This window comes from Oryzias latipes, chromosome 5, assembly GCF_053564925.1.
Source record: "Oryzias latipes strain Hd-rR chromosome 5, Olatipes_Hd-rR_3.1".
In the NCBI taxonomy this organism is placed as follows: domain Eukaryota; kingdom Metazoa; phylum Chordata; class Actinopteri; order Beloniformes; family Adrianichthyidae; genus Oryzias; species Oryzias latipes.
In genome coordinates this window covers 9,787,867-9,807,217 of record NC_136241.1, presented here as the reverse complement: position 1 = coordinate 9,807,217, position 19,351 = coordinate 9,787,867, and the positions used below count along the sequence as shown (strand labels likewise).

Here is a 19,351-nt window from a genome sequence, read left to right as displayed (position 1 = left end):
AAAGAGTTCTCAGAATAGACTTCTAGGAAACGGAGCGTTTTAAAAGCCAAGCCTTTACTCTCTGCCTTTCACACATTTGGATCCCATTCCTGCGACAACACACTCCGAAGCGCCGTTAAAGAAAACTTTCCCTTCGGCCAGTGAACAGTTTATTTTCCCGTAAACAGAGTCCTACCTTTCTACCTATATGTGACCTTTTGTTTTATTGTAGTAGGAGGAGCGGATCCTGTTCGGGCTTTGTTTCGCTGTCAGTCAGCCTATTCAGAGCAACTATGCGCCAGATTCAGGTTTAGAATTCTAGCAAACGGCAGAGAATTTTTGTTGTTTTTTCTAAAAAGGAAAAAAAAAAGAAAATCTCCTCGGATCCAACCAGAAGGATTTAATAGTATGATTCTTTGTGTTCCAGGGTGAGTCGACTTTCCTTTGTTTCTCTTTTCTCTCACTGTTACGAAACAATTTAGAGAACACCATTATTAAAAAATGTCTGCAGTGCGTTTACGTTTAAGGTCCACTGTGATCAGACATGGCAGGTTGGTAGGAAGGTGTTTGCCGTACATGTTTAAAAAAAAAAGACAAAACGCCAAGGGCAAAACAGTCTCTGCTTATCTGGAGAAGAGCATGTTCACAGAAACACTCCACTAATCTAACTTTGCTTTTTTCTATTTAAAAACATCACCATGTGCAGTAAAAGGGCTGCTTTTGAAATGTCCTATTAAATAACAAGTAACTCCACAAATACTAACAGATGTTAGGATTTAATCGAGTTTGTTAAAGCCAGCATTAAATATGTGATGTCCTAATGTCCCCTAAACTCTGTGTTTTAATCCAGTTTATGGTTTCTTTTTCCAGTCCCACTGCTCTCTTGCCTGCTGGTCCATCATCTGAAGCCCGGTGGGGCATGCGAACGGGAACTGCACCTCCTACCCCTTGCCTTCAGAGCACCCCTGCAAAATGGGACCCCACCAAAGACCTGCGTGCGATTGCCAGCAACTTCTGCTACCTGGAAAATTCAGGTAAAAACTTTGAAGCGGTGTTTTGCTTTCCATGATTGCGTTTGGCTGAGACGTTGACTTGACATTCAGGAATGTGATTGTCTGTGCAGGATGGTACTGGGGAGCAATAACGGCGGCTCAGGCCCACGCTGCGCTTCAGGACGCGTCGGAGGGAGCCTTTTTGGTACGGGACAGCAGCCACCCTCTGTACATGTTGACCCTGTCGGTCAGGACTGCTCGCGGACCCACCAGCATACGGATCCAGTACAGTGGAGCCCAGTTCCAGCTGGATTCCAGCACCCAGGCTCGGCCCAGCCTCTCCTCCTTCCCCAGCGTGCCCAGTCTGGTGCAGCACTACATGAGAGCAGAGAGGACAGCAGAGGAGGGGCGGGTGGAGGACGAGGCCCCCTCCAAGCCCTGCCACAATACTTTTGAGGAGACGTCCCTGGTACTGAAGCTGAGGTCGGCTGTGTACAAGCCTCAAGGCCTTCCCTCTTTGCAGCACCTCACACGGCTCGTCATCAACCGACACACTGACTGCCCTGACCAGTTACCACTCCCGAGGCCTCTGCTGCGCTACATGCAGGAGTATCCCTTCAAGGTATGAGGGGGGCAGGGGATCTGTGAAATCGATCCCTGTGGCCGAAGCTCGGCTTATTTCAACTTTCAAAAGACACTGTGAAACAGGCCTTTCATGCCTGTGGAGGCCAGTCACAAAAAACAAGTGCAAATTCAACTCAGACTCAGACTGACGCGTCTGGTTTCCAGACCTAAAACTGGCACGGACCCGACCGACGGAGAGGAATCTCACAGAAGACGACTTGCAAGAGAAATACAGTACTGTAATCAACACTTACTTTGAGATAGAGGTAGAAGTTGTCTTGTTTTTTTTTCTAATCTTGCTAGTTCTGGATGTAAATACTGCTCCTGAGGGGGAGAAAGAACTAATTCCACTGACTTCTTTTATGCCATTTTATTTTATTTTTTCAGCAAAAACTTTTTGTAACTTTTACATGTGTACACTTTTTTTTTTATAAAAATAAACAACTGGAACGTACATTTTCCATCATTTTTCCCCCTAGCTCCTTTGCTAAAAAAAATAAATCACATTTTATGAGCTGCATAGAGGAAACACTGTAATCTGCAAATGATGACCGCTCTTGTGACACCTATTATGATACACTTTTACCATAAATCACTGTTAGAAAAAAACAAAAAGGAAATTGCGGGTGATTAGGGTTGAAATTTGTGAGAGGCGCAGATTTAGCGAGGAAGTAACGGGCGCGCTAGAGCAAGCGGTCCGCATCTGAGTCAGCGGGTGGACGGGCAGAGGGGAGGACCGCTCATCAGCAGATTCACAGAACTGCTGAGCGCTTCCAGGGAGGAGGGTGAGCTTCCGAGAGGGGGGATTCTAAGAAAAGCTTCGGTAATTACCTTCAGCTTTGAGCTGGCCTCGGTGCCATTGCAGCGTGTGTAATATTGTGAGAGCAGGGTGTGGTGACAACTGTTATCGGCTAAAAGGGCCAAAGGGGGATGTGTGACTTCTTCCAGATTGGGGGGAATTTTGGGAGCGTAGACGGCAAGGTGCCTGCTTGGCGAGGGGCATTAGGGGAGCCCAGAATGCGGCGACCTGGGCTGGAACCAGGGTAAAAGGAGGTCCGTTTCTCAATCCTGATCTGGCTTTGGGGCCTCGTTTTGAAGGATGCAGAACCGTGGTCTGAAAAGCAAACACAAACACTGCTGCTAAATCTCAGCACCCTATCAAAAAAATTAAAAACAGACAAATAAACATTAGGAAATTGTTGGTCCAGCCTTTTTCTCAAGATCTTTTCATTTCCCCCCAGCAACTAATAGAAATGAAAATGTGTGCAACCAGGTGGTATTCACAGAACTGTGTTTACCTCTTACCTGCCACAGATGTCGCTTCGGGTTTCAATGTACTGCAGACTTTTCCCGTTGCCCTCCACCCACTGCTGGATGAGTGGGGGGTGTCTGGGATCCACCTCCAAGTAAACACGGCTGTTTTTCACACACACAAAAAAACCCAGAATTCAATTACCAACACGGCAGGATTATAAAACGTAACCTTGAGATGGATGCAGGCGGCATATGCCTGGAACTGCATTCACTGGAAGTCTTTAAGAAAGCTTAATTCATTAGAAAGGCAACACCATACGTGTTTTTCAGAACGTCCTGTTCAGGCGGCAAGCTGTTGGCGCCGTTAAGAATTAAGTTAAGAATTCGGGCGCCATCCAGCAAAGATCTTTTACCCTTGGTTTGGTAGAATGCGCGGCGCCAGCGTCAGAATCTGCTTGATGACATTCAGGCCATCTTTACCTCCATCCAAGGCCGCGTGGTCTTCAAATCTGAGTTTAGAAAAACAACAGCGTCACCTCATTCAAAACAAGAGCTTCATATCTAGCAGATGTGTGGAAAGCTTTGCTGAATTTATTATCAATTCTAAAACAACATACATTCATTTTTATAGTAGCTTCAAACTAAAAGCCTTGAATTTTAAGACGCACTAATGAAAATATTGTTTTTGACCCGTTCTTGTGGCATTTTTCATGATTGCTGAGGACATTTATTAAGAAAATTAAGCTCAAAAGTGCGTTTCTAAGTATTTCTTTATTCAAATTGTTTTGAATTCGGAGCAATGGTCCAGAGGTGAACTCCGGTTCACAGAAACTATGTCCTAGAAAACGACATTTTTTATGTTTTTTTTTTGGCTAAAAATGGTAAACCATAATCAAAAGACCGCTGGGAACACTTTTACAATCGATCAAAAGATGATCGGAGTGGGACTTTAAGAACGTACATAGAAAAGATATAATCTTATCACATAAAAAAAACAACAAAGATAATAAATAGACTCAGCCCAGGCATGACGTATTCCAGCATCTACACAATTGGCACAATACACAATAATGAAGCAAATCTGGGTTCTAGTGGAATTAAGGTTAGTCATGTGAGTTCTATTAAACAAGGAATTTTCCAGATGTTTTTGCCAGAACATTTTAAAGGTCTTTATTAGCATTTTGTTTTGTTTGTAGCTCATTTCTCTGTTTGTGGGTGTAATCGGAACAAACTTCTTTGAAATAATGAGGACGTTATCTAAAAGATTAGAGCTCTCCCCAACCCCAACCTAACCTTAGCGGTGCAACAACAATGGTGAGCAATTTTGGAGCCATCCAGCCGTCCAGTTTTTGGCCAGATCCCAGCTCAGACAAGGAAAACAAAAAATCCTACGTGGATCTAGTGGTCTACAAGTGGATGATGCATCAGAATGGAGCAGAGCAGGGAGCTTGTAACCTGCGGTTTTAGGTTCTACATCACAGCTACAGTCTAGTTTTTCTTCTGCTCCGGATTCACGATTTGAATAAAGAAATACTCAGAAATGCAAATTTAAGCTTCTTTATACAAGTGCTAAATGCAAAATGCTACAAAGACATGTTAAAAACACCCAAAACACAATTTTCATCAGATTGGGTCTTTTAAATTGAGTTGCAGAGCAGGAAGTCGATTTGCAAAAGCAATTCTTTTAAATAACTGCATTTGAATAAAAGGAAGAGAAATCTCATTCACCTTAAGATTTCTGGTTGCAGGGTTGTCATGTCTTGTGAAAACAGGTATGGAGGGTTACTGACTAGGACCGCAACTGAGCCACAGAGGCCCAACAAAGCATCTGCATCTGAAAAGCCCAAAGCAAAACATTTCAATCCGCACTTTGTGTTCATTTTCTAAAGCAAAGAAAAACATTCCCGCACGCACCTTTCACTACGTCAATATTATGAACCTGTAATCTGTCCTGGACCCCGTACCTGTGTGAGGAAATCTGTGTTCACTCAGCGTCATTAGAAATCAGAATAAATCAATAATGGCTGACATTTATAAGTATGCTCAAATGGAATGACCTTAGTGCATTCTCCCTGGTTAAGTCCACTGCCTCCTGACTTTGATCCAAGGCAAACGCTTTGAGCTGGAGGGGCAGAAACAATCAAAAAGGGCAATTATTGTTGCATTTTCAGCAAGGGGCTTCGGTCTGTCCCTCCCAGTTTGCTTAGAGAAAATATTGATGAGTTTAACCGAGTAAAGAAACTGATGTTAAATAACAGCAAAGCCGACAGTCTTTTAATGTGACCTTTATGAAACTGCTATAATGCCATTTAACTGACTGACTGACACTTTTGGTTTCAAAAGATGAAATAATAACAGTTACAGATTACTCTTTTTGTTTGTTTGTTTAATGGTGAAAAACTGAATATGTAACCATGGTAACAGTCTGGGAAATACACAAGTTGAAGGTTGAAAATTGAAGTGTGCAGTTCGAAAGAAATGTCCGCAGCATCCTATTCCTCAGTTCAGGCTAAAGGGGATTGAGTCAAAGCTGTCGCTGAACACACCCAGCTGAACAGACGGGTTTCAACAAGGAAAGCTAAAGATCCCAGCCAACAGAAAACTCTCACAACGGCACCAGTGCTTCGAAAGTCTGAATGTTGCTCAACCGGTGAAGTCTTATGACCTTTGTCAAACAGAGACGGTGGATTCACTCGACACGTTCCTCCTGAGAAGAAATCATGTGACCTGAAAAAAACACTGCAGAAGCTCAAGCCAATCATCATCTTGAACTAGCAAGTTTAGGTGCGATGCGTCACCCACTGCCCCCTTTTCTCTGATTGGCTCATCTGATTAGATGAAATTGGCTCATGACTTTGACAGATGCCACTATTTTTCCTGCCCTGTCTGTGTGCAGCAGAAGCTGTAGACTGACATGGAAGTGTGTGTGTGTGTGTGTGTGTGTGTGTGTGTGTGTGCGTGTGTGGATGAATTCAAGTTTTTGGGGGATTTTCTGTGAGAAAGGATCAAGATTTCTGAAACTGCCTGTCTGGATTTTTTAATTTGACCAAATTTTTTGTCTTTTTGCTTTTGTTATTTGTATTTTCAACTTTCACTTTTAGTCAATGATATAAAAAAGAACAAACACGTGTGCAGACATTCTAAAAAGTGGACGAGGTTAGCGCAGCCTCTGTTGATGAAAAGAAAGTCATCGACAGGAAATAACGTTTTTATATGTTCATAAATGCAGAGCTTGATGTTGGAAATTCACTTCCTATATAATCATTGTGATGCTGAGCTACAGTCATTGACTGTATATGACAACTGGACTGAGTGAGGGTGACATCACCCTTAGAAAATGGCTTACTTCCAGCTCCAAAGAAATAAAGACAAGTCAGTCACCATTTTTTCACAATACAGACGGCGCCATTTGGAGCTAGACGACATTAGTAATTAGTGATTGGTTCGAGTCGATTTAAGTCAATGTTTCTATGGGAACCCCTCTCGCCCATCAGGAGTGAGCTTGTTGGAAGTCCATCTTCCTAACACTTGAAAGCAGCTCTGGAGAATCTGTCAATCAAATGTGTTGAATGTTTTACCTGTGACCACATACTTTTATGGGGGAAGGGGATTGGTCAGTTTATAACTTAAATAGTTTGCACTACAGAAAGAACATCATTATTTTATTTTATTTGAAATGATTTATTTCAAGCAATCAAATAACAATAATGCACAAAGTAACACAATCATCAGTTATACATTCATATAAAGATGTATTAAACTTTGGATAATTAGACATTAAGCTAAATATTGCTTGAAAGGTAGTGGAAGGAAGCGTACTTATACAATCCCACCCTTGTTCTACCGTAAGCATTTTATTACATGATTTATCATTATCAGGTTCATAGCTTTTTGTCGGACAGAATTAAGAATCCTGAAGGATCAATTATTGGTCAATTATTGGGCCGTAACACACATTACTTATTATGTAAAAATAAACATAACTATTTTAGAAATCAACATAGAAAATTCAGGTCAGTTATCTAAAATATATGAAGATTCATTAGAAAAACCAGGACTTTGATTAAAAATATCACTATATCAGAAAAAATAGATATAACACTGTTTCAAAAATCTTCATAGCATATGCAGATCAAGTATCAAAAGTTAAAAATATGTGCAAATTACTTTTTAACAAGAAAAAATCATGCATTAATTTTTGGAACAAGTGAAGTCATATAATTAAAGATCAATCATTTTAACCATTTTCAATTATTGATTAAGGTTTTTTGTATGATATTCAAGAACATGTTAAAAAAGGTAGCAGGTCAATTATGTTTTTATCTGACTAAAATAATGGCTGAGTAATGGCCGTTTTCTCAGTAGAAGTCCATGGGAGTTTGGCTTCTTGGAGGCAGCGGTTACTTCCTGTTTGGAATTCCAGGGGGAGGGGTCACTTAGTCCAGTTCTCAGTTCTGATTGAACTGGATTCTTGTCACACTGTAGTTTTTCTGTGTTATAAACGAGAAATTGGGACTTCATCCATACCGGGCTGGGAAACGCGCGGTCAAGCGACCACTTCCAATGAAAAGTCTATGTAGACGAGCGTTTCCGTACATTCGGACTTTGGCATTCAAAACTTTTTTTAATGTCTTTTTTTTGGGCTCTACGTACAAAATGTGCGGCCACTGAACGCACGTCAAAAGTTAAACCTGTTGAACTTTGACCTATCAAGGACTTGTATTTGGTAGTGACGTATGGATGGCGTTGTTTATATTTCACAGAAGTGCCAATCGCTTGAAGATTGATCATGAAGGAGAAAATAAACAATTGCAGTTTGGGCCTGACCAAAATGATATGAGACTACTTGGTTGGAAGAGGCTTGGTGCTTGGTAGTATAAGGGTAGCAACAGTCCAGTGTGAACACTGTCTGCTAAAAGTGTATTCATGAAAGTCAGTTTAGTGCATTCTTGAATGCACATCACATGTCTGATGTATACGTAGCTTGAGAAGAAAAAAAAAAGACTCAAACCTCACCTGTGGCAGACTCTTCAGCAGGCTAACAGAAATGGCCCCAGAACCACATCCTACCTCCAAGACTGTTGCCCCACTTCCACATAGTCTCTGCAGATCTGTGAGCACAACCTCAACCAACTCCTGCACTCCAAAAACAACAGAAGGCTTATGTTCATAGAAGGTCAGCTCGGCAAATGTGTGCAGCCGTTTTTTCCTCTAGCAACCTCAGTTTCAGGTCTTGGTATGAAGACAGGAGGCCTCATCTTGAGGGTCAGGTCTCGGAAGTCCCACTCTCCAATGACATACTGTACTGGCATTCTGCACGTGGACACACGATTATTCTTAGTAACAGACATCAAGTGCATTTAGAGATTCGAAAAAGATGAGCAGACTCTTGAGAAGTACCTAGAGAGACGCTGCGTGCAAAGCTGCCACAGCTGATCCGTTTCCTCTCTGCTAAGAAACTCTTTTAACCTCTGTTGCTCAAGACTTTCTATCTGGGCGAGGATCAGAAATGTATGCTGTCACGTCAAAAGCAGCTACCGGGAAATGACAAAAGGATTCGTGGAATAAACTGAGCAAACAACGACTCACTGTTTTAGCGCCTAGCAGATATGCAATGATGTAGCGGCTAGACAGTTCCGGCTCCGTCACACCTTTCCCCTCAAACTGCTTGGTCCAGAAGTCCACGGCCTGAAGTGCAGTGATGCAACCAGCAGGCAAGGCTGGAGCGCTGCATGCCCGCAGGCCATGGAAACCCCACAACGCCTGCGGCAAAACATATGACATCAGGTTCGAATCAGTCCAGAGGCAGGCGTTGTGCTCTCTGAAGCATGCAGACATTTATGAACACATGGGCCACACTGCTGGTGTGAATGAAACACAAACACACCATAAGAATAATGACGGAAAAAAAGAACAACAGCAAAAAGAACTAATGAAAACATGACGTCTGTTTTAGATCTTTTGATCTATTGTAAAGGTGTCCCCAGTGGTCTTTTAATTATAATTATGCCATTTTTAGGCAAAATTTTTAAAAACTCTGTCATTTTTCTAGGACATAAACTACATTACCAAAAGTATTCAGTTATCTGCCTTGACTCCCATCACATTCCTAACCCATTGAGTTCAATATGATGTCAATCCACCTTTTGGATTTATTACAGCTTCAACTCTTCTGGGAAGGCTGTCCACAAGGTTGAGGAGTGTGTTTTTTAGGAATTTTTGGCCATTCTTCCATAAGTGCGTTGGTGAGGTCACACACTGATGTTGGTGGAGAAGGCCTGACTCTCAGTCTCTGCTCTAATTCATCCCAAAGGTGTTCTATGGGGTTCAGGTCAGGACTCTGTGCAGGCCAGTCAGGTTCATCCACACCAGACTCTGTCATCCATGTCTTCATGGACCTTGCTTTGTGTTCTGGTGCAGAGTCATGTTGGAAGAAGAAGGGTCCGCTCCAAACTGTTCTCACAAGGTTGGGATTATGGAATTGTCCAAAATGCTTTGGTATCCTGAAGCATTCAGAGTTCCTTTCACTGGAACTAAGGGGTCAAGTCCAAGTCCTGAAAAACAAGCCCACACCATAATACCTCCTCCACCAAACTTCACATTTGGTACAGTGCAGTCCCAAAGGAACCGTTCTCCTGGTAACCAAACCCAGACTTGTCCATCAGATTGCCAGATGAAAAAGTGTTATTCATGAGTCCAGAGAAGGCGTTTCCACTGCTCTAGAGTCCAGTAGCGGCGTGCTTTCCACCACTGCATCACACGCTTTGCATTGCACTTGGTGATGTGTAGTTTGTATGCAGCTGCTTGACCATGGAAACTCATTCCATGAAGCTCTCTGCTTTCTGTACCTGGGCTGATCTGAAGGTCACATGAAGTTTGGAGATCTGTAGCAGTGGACTGCAGAAAGTCAGCAACCACTTTTAACCCCTCTCTCTGTCAGTTTAGATGGTCTACCACTTAGTGCCATGTTGTTCTGATAGAGCTGACAGTTGACTGTGGAATATTTAGGAGTGAGGAAATGTCACCACTGGATTTGTTGCACAGGTGACATCCTATGACAGTTCCACACTGGAATTCATTGAACTCCTGAGAGCGGCCCATTCTTTCACACGTGTTTGTATAAACAGTCTGCGTGGCTGAGGGCGTAATTTTATACACCTGTGGCCAGAACAAGTGATTAGGACACCTGATGTGATCATTTGGATGGGTGAGCGAAAACTTTTGGTAATATAGTGTAGTTTCTGCAGAGCGGCAGTAGTTCATTAGAAATTTACCTCTGACTTGTGGGGGGGACGATTAGCATGAGGCAACCCCGCCCCCTTCACCCTCCCTGCTGCCTAGAGTCCAGTGTTTACACTCTCTTCTTCTAGCTTACAGCCCTTCACAACCCCAACCTAACATTACCAGTGCAACAAAAATGGCGAGCAATAGTGGATCTATCCAGCCGTACAGTTCTGACTAGATACCAGATCAGACGAGGAAAAAAAAGAGGTTTATGGTTCTAGTCGTCTATGGAACAGAGCAGGGAAGTTGTGTTGGTCCACAAATCACCATCTTTTTTACAATCCAGACTGGAATTTGTCACGCTGTGTATTGATCAGCCACAAAGCTTCAGAGAGAAAATCCTGTGGACAGACGAGACCAAACTGGAGCTTTTTGGGAACATCAGCTCTGTGATTACATATGCAAAACTGAAACAAAGACATGAGGACCGTCATACTGTGAAGCACGGAGGAGGCTTGGCTATGATATGGGACTTCTTTGCTGCATCTGACTCAGAAACGATGAAATCTCAAGACCATCAAGTCATTTTGAAATCAAATGTTTTGCCTAGAAAGCTTTGTGTCAGTCTACCAACAGGAAAATGTCCCAAAGGCAAGAATGACTAAAGGCCTGTTCACACCGGGACGAATTTCGCCGGCGACATTCGCTGCGTTTAACGCCTCGTGACTAAACAAAGGGCACCAATGTGAGTGTGCACACCGACGCGAAAAAACGCCATGCGTCAAAGCGTCACTTTTTTAAAAACGCCTCGGGTTCGGTTTTTTTTGGTTTGACGCGCCGCGTCGAAAACTATATGACCAATGAGAATGGCGCTTTTGCACACGTGTCTGGAGCTTCTGAAGTTACACTAAAACACAACTTGGGGGCGCTCAAACACAAAACTGCCTTGCTGAGCACACATACCAGCGAAGAAGATGCGTCTACACTGCTGCGAAGAAAGAATGACGGACATTCTAAAATATCCCCGAACCAAGCACCAGTTGGAGCTACTGGTGCTTGAAATATTCATGTTTTCTTTGTTTGATTCTGACAAGCGCGTAAATACTTGCTCTCTTCTTCTGAGTGAAAAGCGACTTTAAGAAGCGTAAAGTTGCGCAGCGCCACCTTGTGTACAGGAGTATTTCTGTTTTACATTAAGCGCCATCTAATGTCAAGGAATGAAATTGCATGTTCGCTCGGCTCATCGTCAGCAAAAATCGCCTGGGTGTGAACACAAAAAACGTGGCGAAAAATGCTGGCGAATAACGCCTGGCGAATATTCGTCCCGGTGTGTACGGGCCTTAAGAGCGAAACTTCAGAGTGTTCTGATGGAAGGAGTTGAAACATGCTGTCAGGAGAAGGAAGCTCTGCTGTGATTCCATTTCTCCACACACCTGCATCAAGGTATTTCTTGTTCATCTCTAAAGAGTTGAGCTTGAAGCTCCTGAGAAACATTTTTTCTTTACAAAGTGAAAGGACCGGGGAGGTCAAAACTTTCTTCCAGTTCCTCCAGTGTTTTTACTCAGTACAAGTGAGTACAAGATCATACCAGAAACAAGTTTGTCTGCATTTTATGCCTCTGTAGCTGCTCACACAAACTAATTTGAGTACACTTACTGGAGTGCATCTCCAAAACATGGCAACTGGTTTGACTTGGATGAAACTGTTCAGAAATTTAGATGGCTCACTGACAAAAATGGAATCTCTTCGTTTGTTTGTGTTGATTTAGAGTAAAAACAAACCCGACTTGATTCGTTAGATCCACTTTAGCTTGGGCATGAAAAAATAAAAATAAAGGTGTGACAGGATGTTGAAGATCCACTCCAATCTTTTGTTTTAATTTAAAAGCGTTCTAAGCGGCCTCATAATTATAATCATGCAATTTCTAGACCCCCCCAAAACAAAACAGAACGGTGTCATTGTCTAGGATAGTTTCTGCAGAGCAGCAGGAGTTTATTAGAAATTCAGATGTGGGTGGTACCTTTGGCACACAGAATATTGTTCAAATTTAAATAATTTTCAAAGGGTCTGATTTTCAGTGCAAATTTGATATTTCATTACAAGCACTGAGGATGGCTTAAACATATGACAAAGAAAGAATAAACAAATGGAAGAAAAAAGCACAAAAAAGAATAGAAATGTCAAATAATTAGATATTTAATTTGTATAGGTTTGAGTTGCTTTCGTGAATAATTTAGCTGTTAAAGGATCATTTAACCCCTTTGCATCTTTGATTATCATCTTCACTCTGATACACACGTTATACTCTGTTACTTACTCTGTTGCAGGACCAGTTTGCTCACAGCTATCAGCCCAAAAAGCAGGCTCCAACTGGTTTTATCCATCCATTTATTACTGCACAATAATAAACAATAAAAGCCTGCGTATCATTAATTTCATCACTAAGCGCACGTGGTCATTTCTGTTGCACCACATTATTAATTCTGGTCTTTGTGTGATCAAAGCATGTTGTGTTTCAGCAGTTACCTTTGTCCCGCCACTCCTCAACCCAATAAAAGCGTGACCTCCTCTGAGCACTCGTCTCCACATGTTCAATAACAACAACAGCGTTCACATCCCCACGTGGCAAGAATCATGCTGCACTAAAATAACACATTAACCATTTACAGTCTATATATACAGTCTATCTATAGTTGACGAAATGATTCTCTATACTAAGTGACTGTAATTTGACTATAAACTGAAGACGTTTTCCTCTGTAGTCCACATGAGAATTGAAAGGAGCTCGGAAAGTACTGTTTCCGCAGGGCTTTACGCAAACACACCAATCCTGGACTGCGCATGACTGACTCTCGCGAAGCGTGCTGCCTTCAAGTGCGTCGGTTAATATGAACTACAACAGCCAGCAGAAATAGAGAGGTGCTTATTAATAGAAAGAATGATTAAAACATTCTACTTAACAATTTCAACGAAAAATAATGTAGAGTTAATAAAAGTAAATAACATTTAACTCTAGTGTTTTAGGACGTCTCAAAAACTAAAATGCCTTGATGATATTAGTGAGTCCATAGTGAGTCCGTGAAAGTGAAAATGAACAATTTTAGAAGTTTTAGTATTTGTCATGCATCAGAGCATCAATATATTGATGTTAAATTTGCATTAAATTCCTCTGAGACTCATTGTGAAGCGTACAGGGCTTTTTGGGTAATACTTTTAAGGAAGCCGTTGTATTATCCCTCATTTTCCAATAGGTGGCGACAAATCTTCTGTCAGCCGATCACCAACGTCCAACTGCTCTACAGAAGAAGAGAAGCGACTTGTGTTGTTGACTGCTGAGGGTTTTCACATGCTGTTTAAACAGTTTAAGACGCGTCCAACAACAATATCTCTAAACGCACCGATAATACTATATTTTATTCGGTGATCAATATTAGGACTGTTGGACGCTGTAGAAATGTCGCCACTATTTTTTCCTTAGGCGCAAAAGCGTGGAGCTAGCTAGCTAGCTAGCTTCGTTTAGCTGAAGCAGGAAAGGAAGAAACGACATCGTCCGTTTCTTCTGTCGGTATCTCTGACTCTAATTTTTAGCCTCTGTGTTTGAAGTTCGTCACAGGCATGGTCAATCGGATAGAGTGTATATTCTTTAGTGAGTTTCACCCCACACTGGGTCCAAAGATAACATATCAGGTGAGTGCTAGTCTGAAGTTGTGATCATGATCCGTAAGCAGACTAGAATAGTAACTTAGTCTTTAATGTTTACCTTAGTAGAACGGCCACAACAATGCCTCTATTATGCAGTACCGCATTATGCTGTGCCCTATTTTGTCCTAACACAAGAAAGTAAGAAAACTTGTTTTTCCTTTTGTTATTTTTCGCTTCCTTTTTGCACATAATGTTTCTTTTAATAACAATCAATGTCAGTACATTTCACTTTAACTTGACGCCCCACTTGTTAAAATTGCACTTTTTTTTCCTTTTTATATGATTATTATTATATCTCTCACATGGATTCAATGTGTCATGTGTTGTATCATTAAGATTTATGATCAACAGTAATTATAATAGCATCACCTACATGTGTTCGAAGAATGTATAGAAATGGATATTTACTTTCAATATTTTATTTTCCAGTCAAATAATTACTAATCCTCTTAAGTTTGATATATCTATGTGTAAATGTATCACTCTTGTTTGCCTTGCCCTGTTTTCATTGCTTGAAATAAATCCATACCTAATTCTAAAGGTCTATTAAATGAAACCGTAAAAGTGCAGTATTTTAACAGAAGTACAGATGAATACGAGAGTAGCTCCCTTTAAAAAAATCATATTTAATTTAAATAAATAAGTTGAATCTTCTTTATATGTTATATTGAACTGAGAAATGACATAAAAATATGAGTTGATTCTATATTTTTCTTTGTCAGGTCCCAGAAGAATACATCTCAAGAGAGCTGTTTGACACGGTTCAGGTTTATATCATCACCAAGCCAGAGCTGCAAAACAAACTAATAACAGTGTATGTGTTCCAAAGTTCTCTCTCTGATAGGAACTTCTATTTAGTGATTTGACAGAGTCATGCTTTCTAAATAAAGCTGCTCTTTCTCTTTAGTAACTTTGACCCTGCTTTTGTTTATGTCTACAGCACGGCCATGGAGAAAAAGTTAATCGGTTGTCCTGTATGCATCGAACACAAAAAGTACCGTCGAAACGCCCTCCTCTTTAACCTCGGCCTCGTTTGCGATGCCAAAACTGATACTTGTGCCCTTGAGCCAATTGTCAAGAAGCTGTCTGGGTACCTCACAACCTTAGAGGTAATGTTTAGCACATTTACTTTGTCTGATCCTGTCTGTTTTTCAAATCAGTATATCTGAATGTGTTGTTGTTTTTTTTGTTCTCTTCCGTTGCAGCTGGAGAGTGGGTTTATTTCTAATGAGGAGAGCAAACAGAAGCTTCTACCAATCATGTCAACCTTGTTAGATGAACTCAATGCAACAGGAGCCTGCACTTTACCTATTGGTATTATTTAGTCTTTGTGTGTGTTGTGGATATTACATACATTTTTAAAACCACAATTTTACAGATCAAGAAAAGGATCAAAAGTTACTTAAGTGTTCAATTTTTGCATATAATGTCACCAACTTCATCCAAATTTGGCCAAGTATTCTAAGTTTAGTTTTGGTTAGGATTAAACCAAACCATTTGTTTCACCTTTAAACTAAATTGTTGGGAAAGTAAACCAGTAATATTGCATTGGAAGTGTCAAACCCTCGTGTTGTACTAAATGTAATATACTTATTATTGTTTTATTACATTACACTAAGCTTAGCATAAGCAAACTGAATTTTTTTTAAACTTTGTTACTCGCTCATTAGCACATCCAAAAAGGATCTTTCCAACTATTCTTTTGTAATTTTTTTGTGTTTGTGTTGTAAAACACAAATCATATATCGAACCAAAGCAAAACTATGGTTTGAACCAAATCATGGGGAATATGAATTGTTGCACCCCAATGTTAATGTCACTAAAATTTGAATCCATTTTTCTTACATTTTTGAACTTAGAAGTTCTAAAGGATTGTACTAGTCTGCCTTTGCGCCGCTGCCAAAAGTCAGGGTAATTACTGGGTTTTTGTCTAAATTGCAGTAGAATCTTCATCTTATAAACTCACTCCATTAAAAATTGGGCTTTTGGGGTCTTTAGCGTGTTCTTGTAGCATTGTTCTCATGTTGAAGGACATATAAACAAATGAGTAATTTTCAAAATTCAAATCATTGTGAATTAGGGGCAGATGGAAAAAAAAGTCGTTTAAAGGTTGTAGGTGTGAAGCTGCTACAGTAAGCCGTGGACAAGCTGGCATCTGGCTCAAAGGTTTACGGCTGTACAGCTTCAATATTAATGTTAGGTTGGGGGTGTGAGGGGCTGTAAGCTAGCGGGAGAGAATGAAAACAAAGGGATGATGGGAAGTCAGCACAGGCTTACTCCCTTTCCAACAGTCCCGCCCACAACTCTGAGGCAATTTTCTCATGAACTCCTGCTGCTCTGCAGAAATGATGTCCCAGTGAACAACACACGTTTTTAGATTTAGCCTAAAAACAACAAAATCCTATGTAAAAGACCACTGGGAAAACTTTTAAAACAGATCGAAAGATGATTGCAGTGGGACTTTCAAATAGATTGGATTCAGCAGGGATGCAACGATACACTTTCTTCAAGATTTGCTTCAGACCTTGAATTTTGGATCTTGGTTTGTTTCAGGTTTATTTGAGACGAAACAACAACAACAAAAAAAACTTGTGAAACCTCTTTTTTTTATTTAATTGCCTAGTAAGCAAGGGAAAGTGAGGAAAAACCTTGAATTGATGTAATGTACTAAAGAAATAAATGATAAATTTTTCTTAAGCTTAGCAAAAAAGAACAACACACGTTTGACACTTTGAACCTAAACTGAATGGCATGCAGTAGAGATGCTGCGATTCACTCTACATACAGTTCAGTTTGGTTTGGAATTGGGGTTTCCCTGGTATTCATATTAATTACCGTTTGTCCAAATTTTAATATCTTTTTTGCCTCAGTAATACAATAATCACTGAGCCCGCCAACAGGGTTTGGACCCGTCCTAATGAAGTTGCAAGTTCATGTTTGCCAGTAAGTTAAAATAAAAAGCGTTTACTGTCACATCCACAGGGTTGTTTAGGTTTAGTTTGGTTAGAAATACCTGCATTTGGTGAAGATATTAAGACACGTGAGAAAGATTAGATATACTTTACAGATAACAATCATTAGCATTGGCTAACTTTGCGGGATTGGACTCCTGACCTGCCTCTGCTTCATCTGCTCAGACTCAGAGGACAGATGTGTCGACTGGCAGCCACAGTGTTTACAGCAGGTTCCAACTCGTGTCTTTTCCTTTATTCGTTCTAGATGACTCCAACACAATCCACTTAAAGCTGATCCCGCTGCGGAAGGACCCCCATATTGTTCAGGAGTATGACGTGCCGGTCTTTGCTCAGTGCAAAGAACATTTTATTAAATCCCAGTGGGATCTCACCACTCAACAGGTATTGCCTTGTTATCAGAAACGCACAGCTACTTGTTGGAAGAAGTTCTGTGATAAAATGAATGCCAGATTTCCTAGAATAGAAGATAAGCTTGCATAAAAGAAATTACTCGATTTTTAATTCAGCCCCCTCGTTCAGGAGAAGAGCATCTGTGTATTTATTATGGGGTTGTTGCTGCTACATAACATTTATAGGGAGCAGTAAAGTCGTTTTAGTTACTGTAATTGAGGTCATAAAGCGTTCCAACTGACAGCCTGTTGTGTTTTCTGCAGATCCTGCCCTACATTGATGGTTTTAGACACATCCAAAAGATTTCCGCTGAAGCAGATGTGGAATTAAATCTGGTTCGCATCGCGGTTCAGAATCTGCTGTAAGAATATGTGTAAATATCTAAAGAAATACAGGGTAGCTATGTAAACAAAAATCAACTTCTTTGCTTGTCACATATACTATTCCCGCCAGGTACTATGGAGTTGTGACTTTGGTGTCAATCTTCCAGGTACAAAGTTAATCGCATTGTCAATACAGCACTTATGCTTGTTAATATAGGTTAAAACCTAGACGTTTAAATATATATTTATCATGTCAGTTAATCTAGTTTGACTTTTCCTTTGCTCTAGTACTCTAATGTTTACTGCACGACCCCCAAAGTCCAGAGCCTCATCGACGACAAGCCCATTCAGGAAGAGTGTCTCAATTATGTTTCCAAACAAGGTAAGGAGGAAATCCTGTCTAAATATGATTTTTGTCTCTGTATTTGCTGCTACTCTTTTTTTTCTTCTTGTGTCAACCTTTAGGTCATAAGCGAGCCAGCCTGAGAGACGTGTTCCAGCTGTACTGCGGTTTGAGCCCAGGAACCACGGTGCGGGATCTTTGCTCCCGCTACTCACAGCAGCTTCAAAGGGTGGATGAAAGGTCATGGTCATGGCACACTTTATCAGTTCCTGAAAAAAAAAAAAAAAAAAAAAGCAAAACACTCTTGTGGAATATCAAGCCAAAGTTCAACATGTGTGTGTTTTTTTCCCCCTCCAGAAGGTTGATCCAGTTTGGCCTAATGAAGTCTCTCATTCGACGGCTGCAGAAATACCCCGTGAAGGTGATCCGTGACGAGAGAAGCAGACCTCCTAGACTCTACACTGGCTGTCATAGTTATGATGAGATCTGCTGTAAAACAGGCAGGTTTTGTGGCCTTGTTTGATTGAAATGAGCCAAAGACTGCTTTAAAGTACAATTAACATGTCTCCTCTGTGCTGATTGGACAGGCATTAGCTATCAAGAGCTGGATGAACGTCTGGAAAATGACCCCAACATTGTTATCTGTTGGAAGTGATGTTACACAAAGTCCTCACATGGATAAATAACATGGACGTGTCAACCGAAGATGCCTGGAGTGCGAAAAACAATTCTCACATTTTCCACTGCATCAGCTGGAAACAGGTGGAAAACTGTGATCAGTTTATAAAGATGATATTTGGTTGTTGGAGTCATTTCTTTCAATTATTTCTAACATAAAATAAAAAATAAAAAAACATTGCTTCTGGCAGTATGATTAATACACGCAGAACAATTTCTAAATAAGAGGGAGCAGAAGGAAACAAACGTTCATTACCTGCCCTTTTAATTAGCACTGAAATAGAAACTCAGTGATTTATTTAGCTGTTAATTTACAGTATAAATGTAACTATTAGTAGTCAGAAAGAAATTGAGGTTTTAGGATGTAGTTTTCAAACCTTTAAAATGATAATACTACAGTTTTAGAGAGCTTTATCCCCCACACAGTTGTTTTGTGTGGTGTCATGGCAACAGATGCAGAAATTAACTAAGATCTAGAAAAAATACAGCAGATTTGGTCTCATGTCACATTTTCAAACACTAGTATAAATCATATGGTGGTAAACACCCAGCACAAGACATGAAAAGATGTTGGAAATTGCAATAAATAAATACAGTTTTCAGCAGAAACGAGATGAAATGCCAAAGAAAAGGACTCTGGAAGCAGGAATTTAAGGCTGATCATTGGTAAAGACATGCTTACTGTGATGAAACTAAATTAACAAGACTAAAAAATAACTTCAATAACATTAAAAAAAAATTTGCATACGTTTCCCGCACTAAAAATTAAAAAAAGAGAGAGAGACAGAAATAGCATCACAAAAAAACGAGATTTGAGTTGATATCTCCAGACATGTAAAATATTTAAGGTTGGATTTTATAGTTCTT

At 40.5% G+C, this 19,351-nt stretch overlaps 3 protein-coding genes across 6 annotated transcripts; 2 read left to right on the top strand and 1 right to left on the bottom strand.

Moving 5' to 3' along the window:
• Positions 1 to 70: 70 nt before the first annotated feature.
• cisha (cytokine inducible SH2-containing protein a) lies at positions 71 to 2,006 on the top strand. The gene is given in 3 exon segments (NM_001122922.1): positions 71 to 407; positions 850 to 1,013; positions 1,103 to 2,006. Coding segments are annotated over 3 exon segments (681 nt in total). The 5' UTR covers positions 71 to 387; the 3' UTR covers positions 1,600 to 2,006.
• hemk1 (HemK methyltransferase family member 1) lies at positions 1,951 to 17,009 on the bottom strand. 2 transcript variants are annotated; one of them, XM_078947045.1, is made up of 11 exons: positions 16,890 to 17,009; positions 8,439 to 8,612; positions 8,250 to 8,341; positions 8,069 to 8,162; positions 7,866 to 7,985; positions 4,907 to 4,971; positions 4,764 to 4,813; positions 4,578 to 4,683; positions 3,263 to 3,358; positions 2,901 to 3,011; positions 1,951 to 2,709 (listed from the first exon to the last, which is right to left on the bottom strand). In XM_078947045.1, exons 1-11 carry the CDS (start codon positions 16,902 to 16,904, stop codon positions 2,658 to 2,660), a joined length of 975 nt encoding a protein of 324 aa, XP_078803171.1. In that variant the 5' UTR covers positions 16,905 to 17,009; the 3' UTR covers positions 1,951 to 2,657. The 2 variants fall into 2 exon arrangements, with proteins under 2 accessions (XP_078803171.1, XP_004068788.2); XM_004068740.5 differs by lacking the exon at positions 16,890 to 17,009 and adding an exon at positions 12,600 to 12,920.
• nprl2 (NPR2 like, GATOR1 complex subunit) lies at positions 13,342 to 18,662 on the top strand. 3 transcript variants are annotated; one of them, XM_011474794.4, is made up of 12 exons: positions 13,349 to 13,760; positions 13,839 to 13,913; positions 14,498 to 14,589; positions 14,716 to 14,884; positions 14,981 to 15,089; positions 16,995 to 17,131; positions 17,404 to 17,501; positions 17,594 to 17,630; positions 17,752 to 17,845; positions 17,929 to 18,046; positions 18,164 to 18,306; positions 18,394 to 18,662. In XM_011474794.4, exons 4-12 carry the CDS (start codon positions 14,723 to 14,725, stop codon positions 18,459 to 18,461), a joined length of 966 nt encoding a protein of 321 aa, XP_011473096.1. In that variant the 5' UTR covers positions 13,349 to 13,760; positions 13,839 to 13,913; positions 14,498 to 14,589; positions 14,716 to 14,722; the 3' UTR covers positions 18,462 to 18,662. The 3 variants fall into 3 exon arrangements, with proteins under 3 accessions (XP_004068675.1, XP_011473096.1, XP_011473097.1); XM_011474795.4 differs by having other exon boundaries at positions 13,371 to 13,760; positions 13,842 to 13,913; XM_004068627.5 differs by lacking the exon at positions 13,839 to 13,913 and having other exon boundaries at positions 13,342 to 13,760.
• The last annotated feature ends 689 nt before the right edge of the window (positions 18,663 to 19,351 follow it).

Excerpts from the sequence above, each read along its gene's own strand:
- hemk1 (XM_004068740.5), bottom strand. The coding sequence starts at position 12,662 with ATGTGGAGACGAGTGCTCAGAGGAGGTCACGCTTTTATTGGGTTGAGG. Across the intron at positions 8,613-12,599 it reads TGAGGAGTGGCGGGACAAAG|GCGTTGTGGGGTTTCCATGG; the intron begins GTAACTGCTGAA and ends GTTTTGCCGCAG. Across the intron at positions 3,012-3,262 it reads CGCATTCTACCAAACCAAGG|CCGTGTTTACTTGGAGGTGG; the intron begins GTAAAAGATCTT and ends TGTGAAAAACAG.
- nprl2 (XM_004068627.5), top strand. The coding sequence starts at position 13,689 with ATGGTCAATCGGATAGAGTGTATATTCTTTAGTGAGTTTCACCCCACA. Across the intron at positions 14,590-14,715 it reads CAAAACAAACTAATAACAGT|CACGGCCATGGAGAAAAAGT; the intron begins GTATGTGTTCCA and ends TTATGTCTACAG. Across the intron at positions 17,502-17,593 it reads ATCGCGGTTCAGAATCTGCT|GTACTATGGAGTTGTGACTT; the intron begins GTAAGAATATGT and ends TATTCCCGCCAG.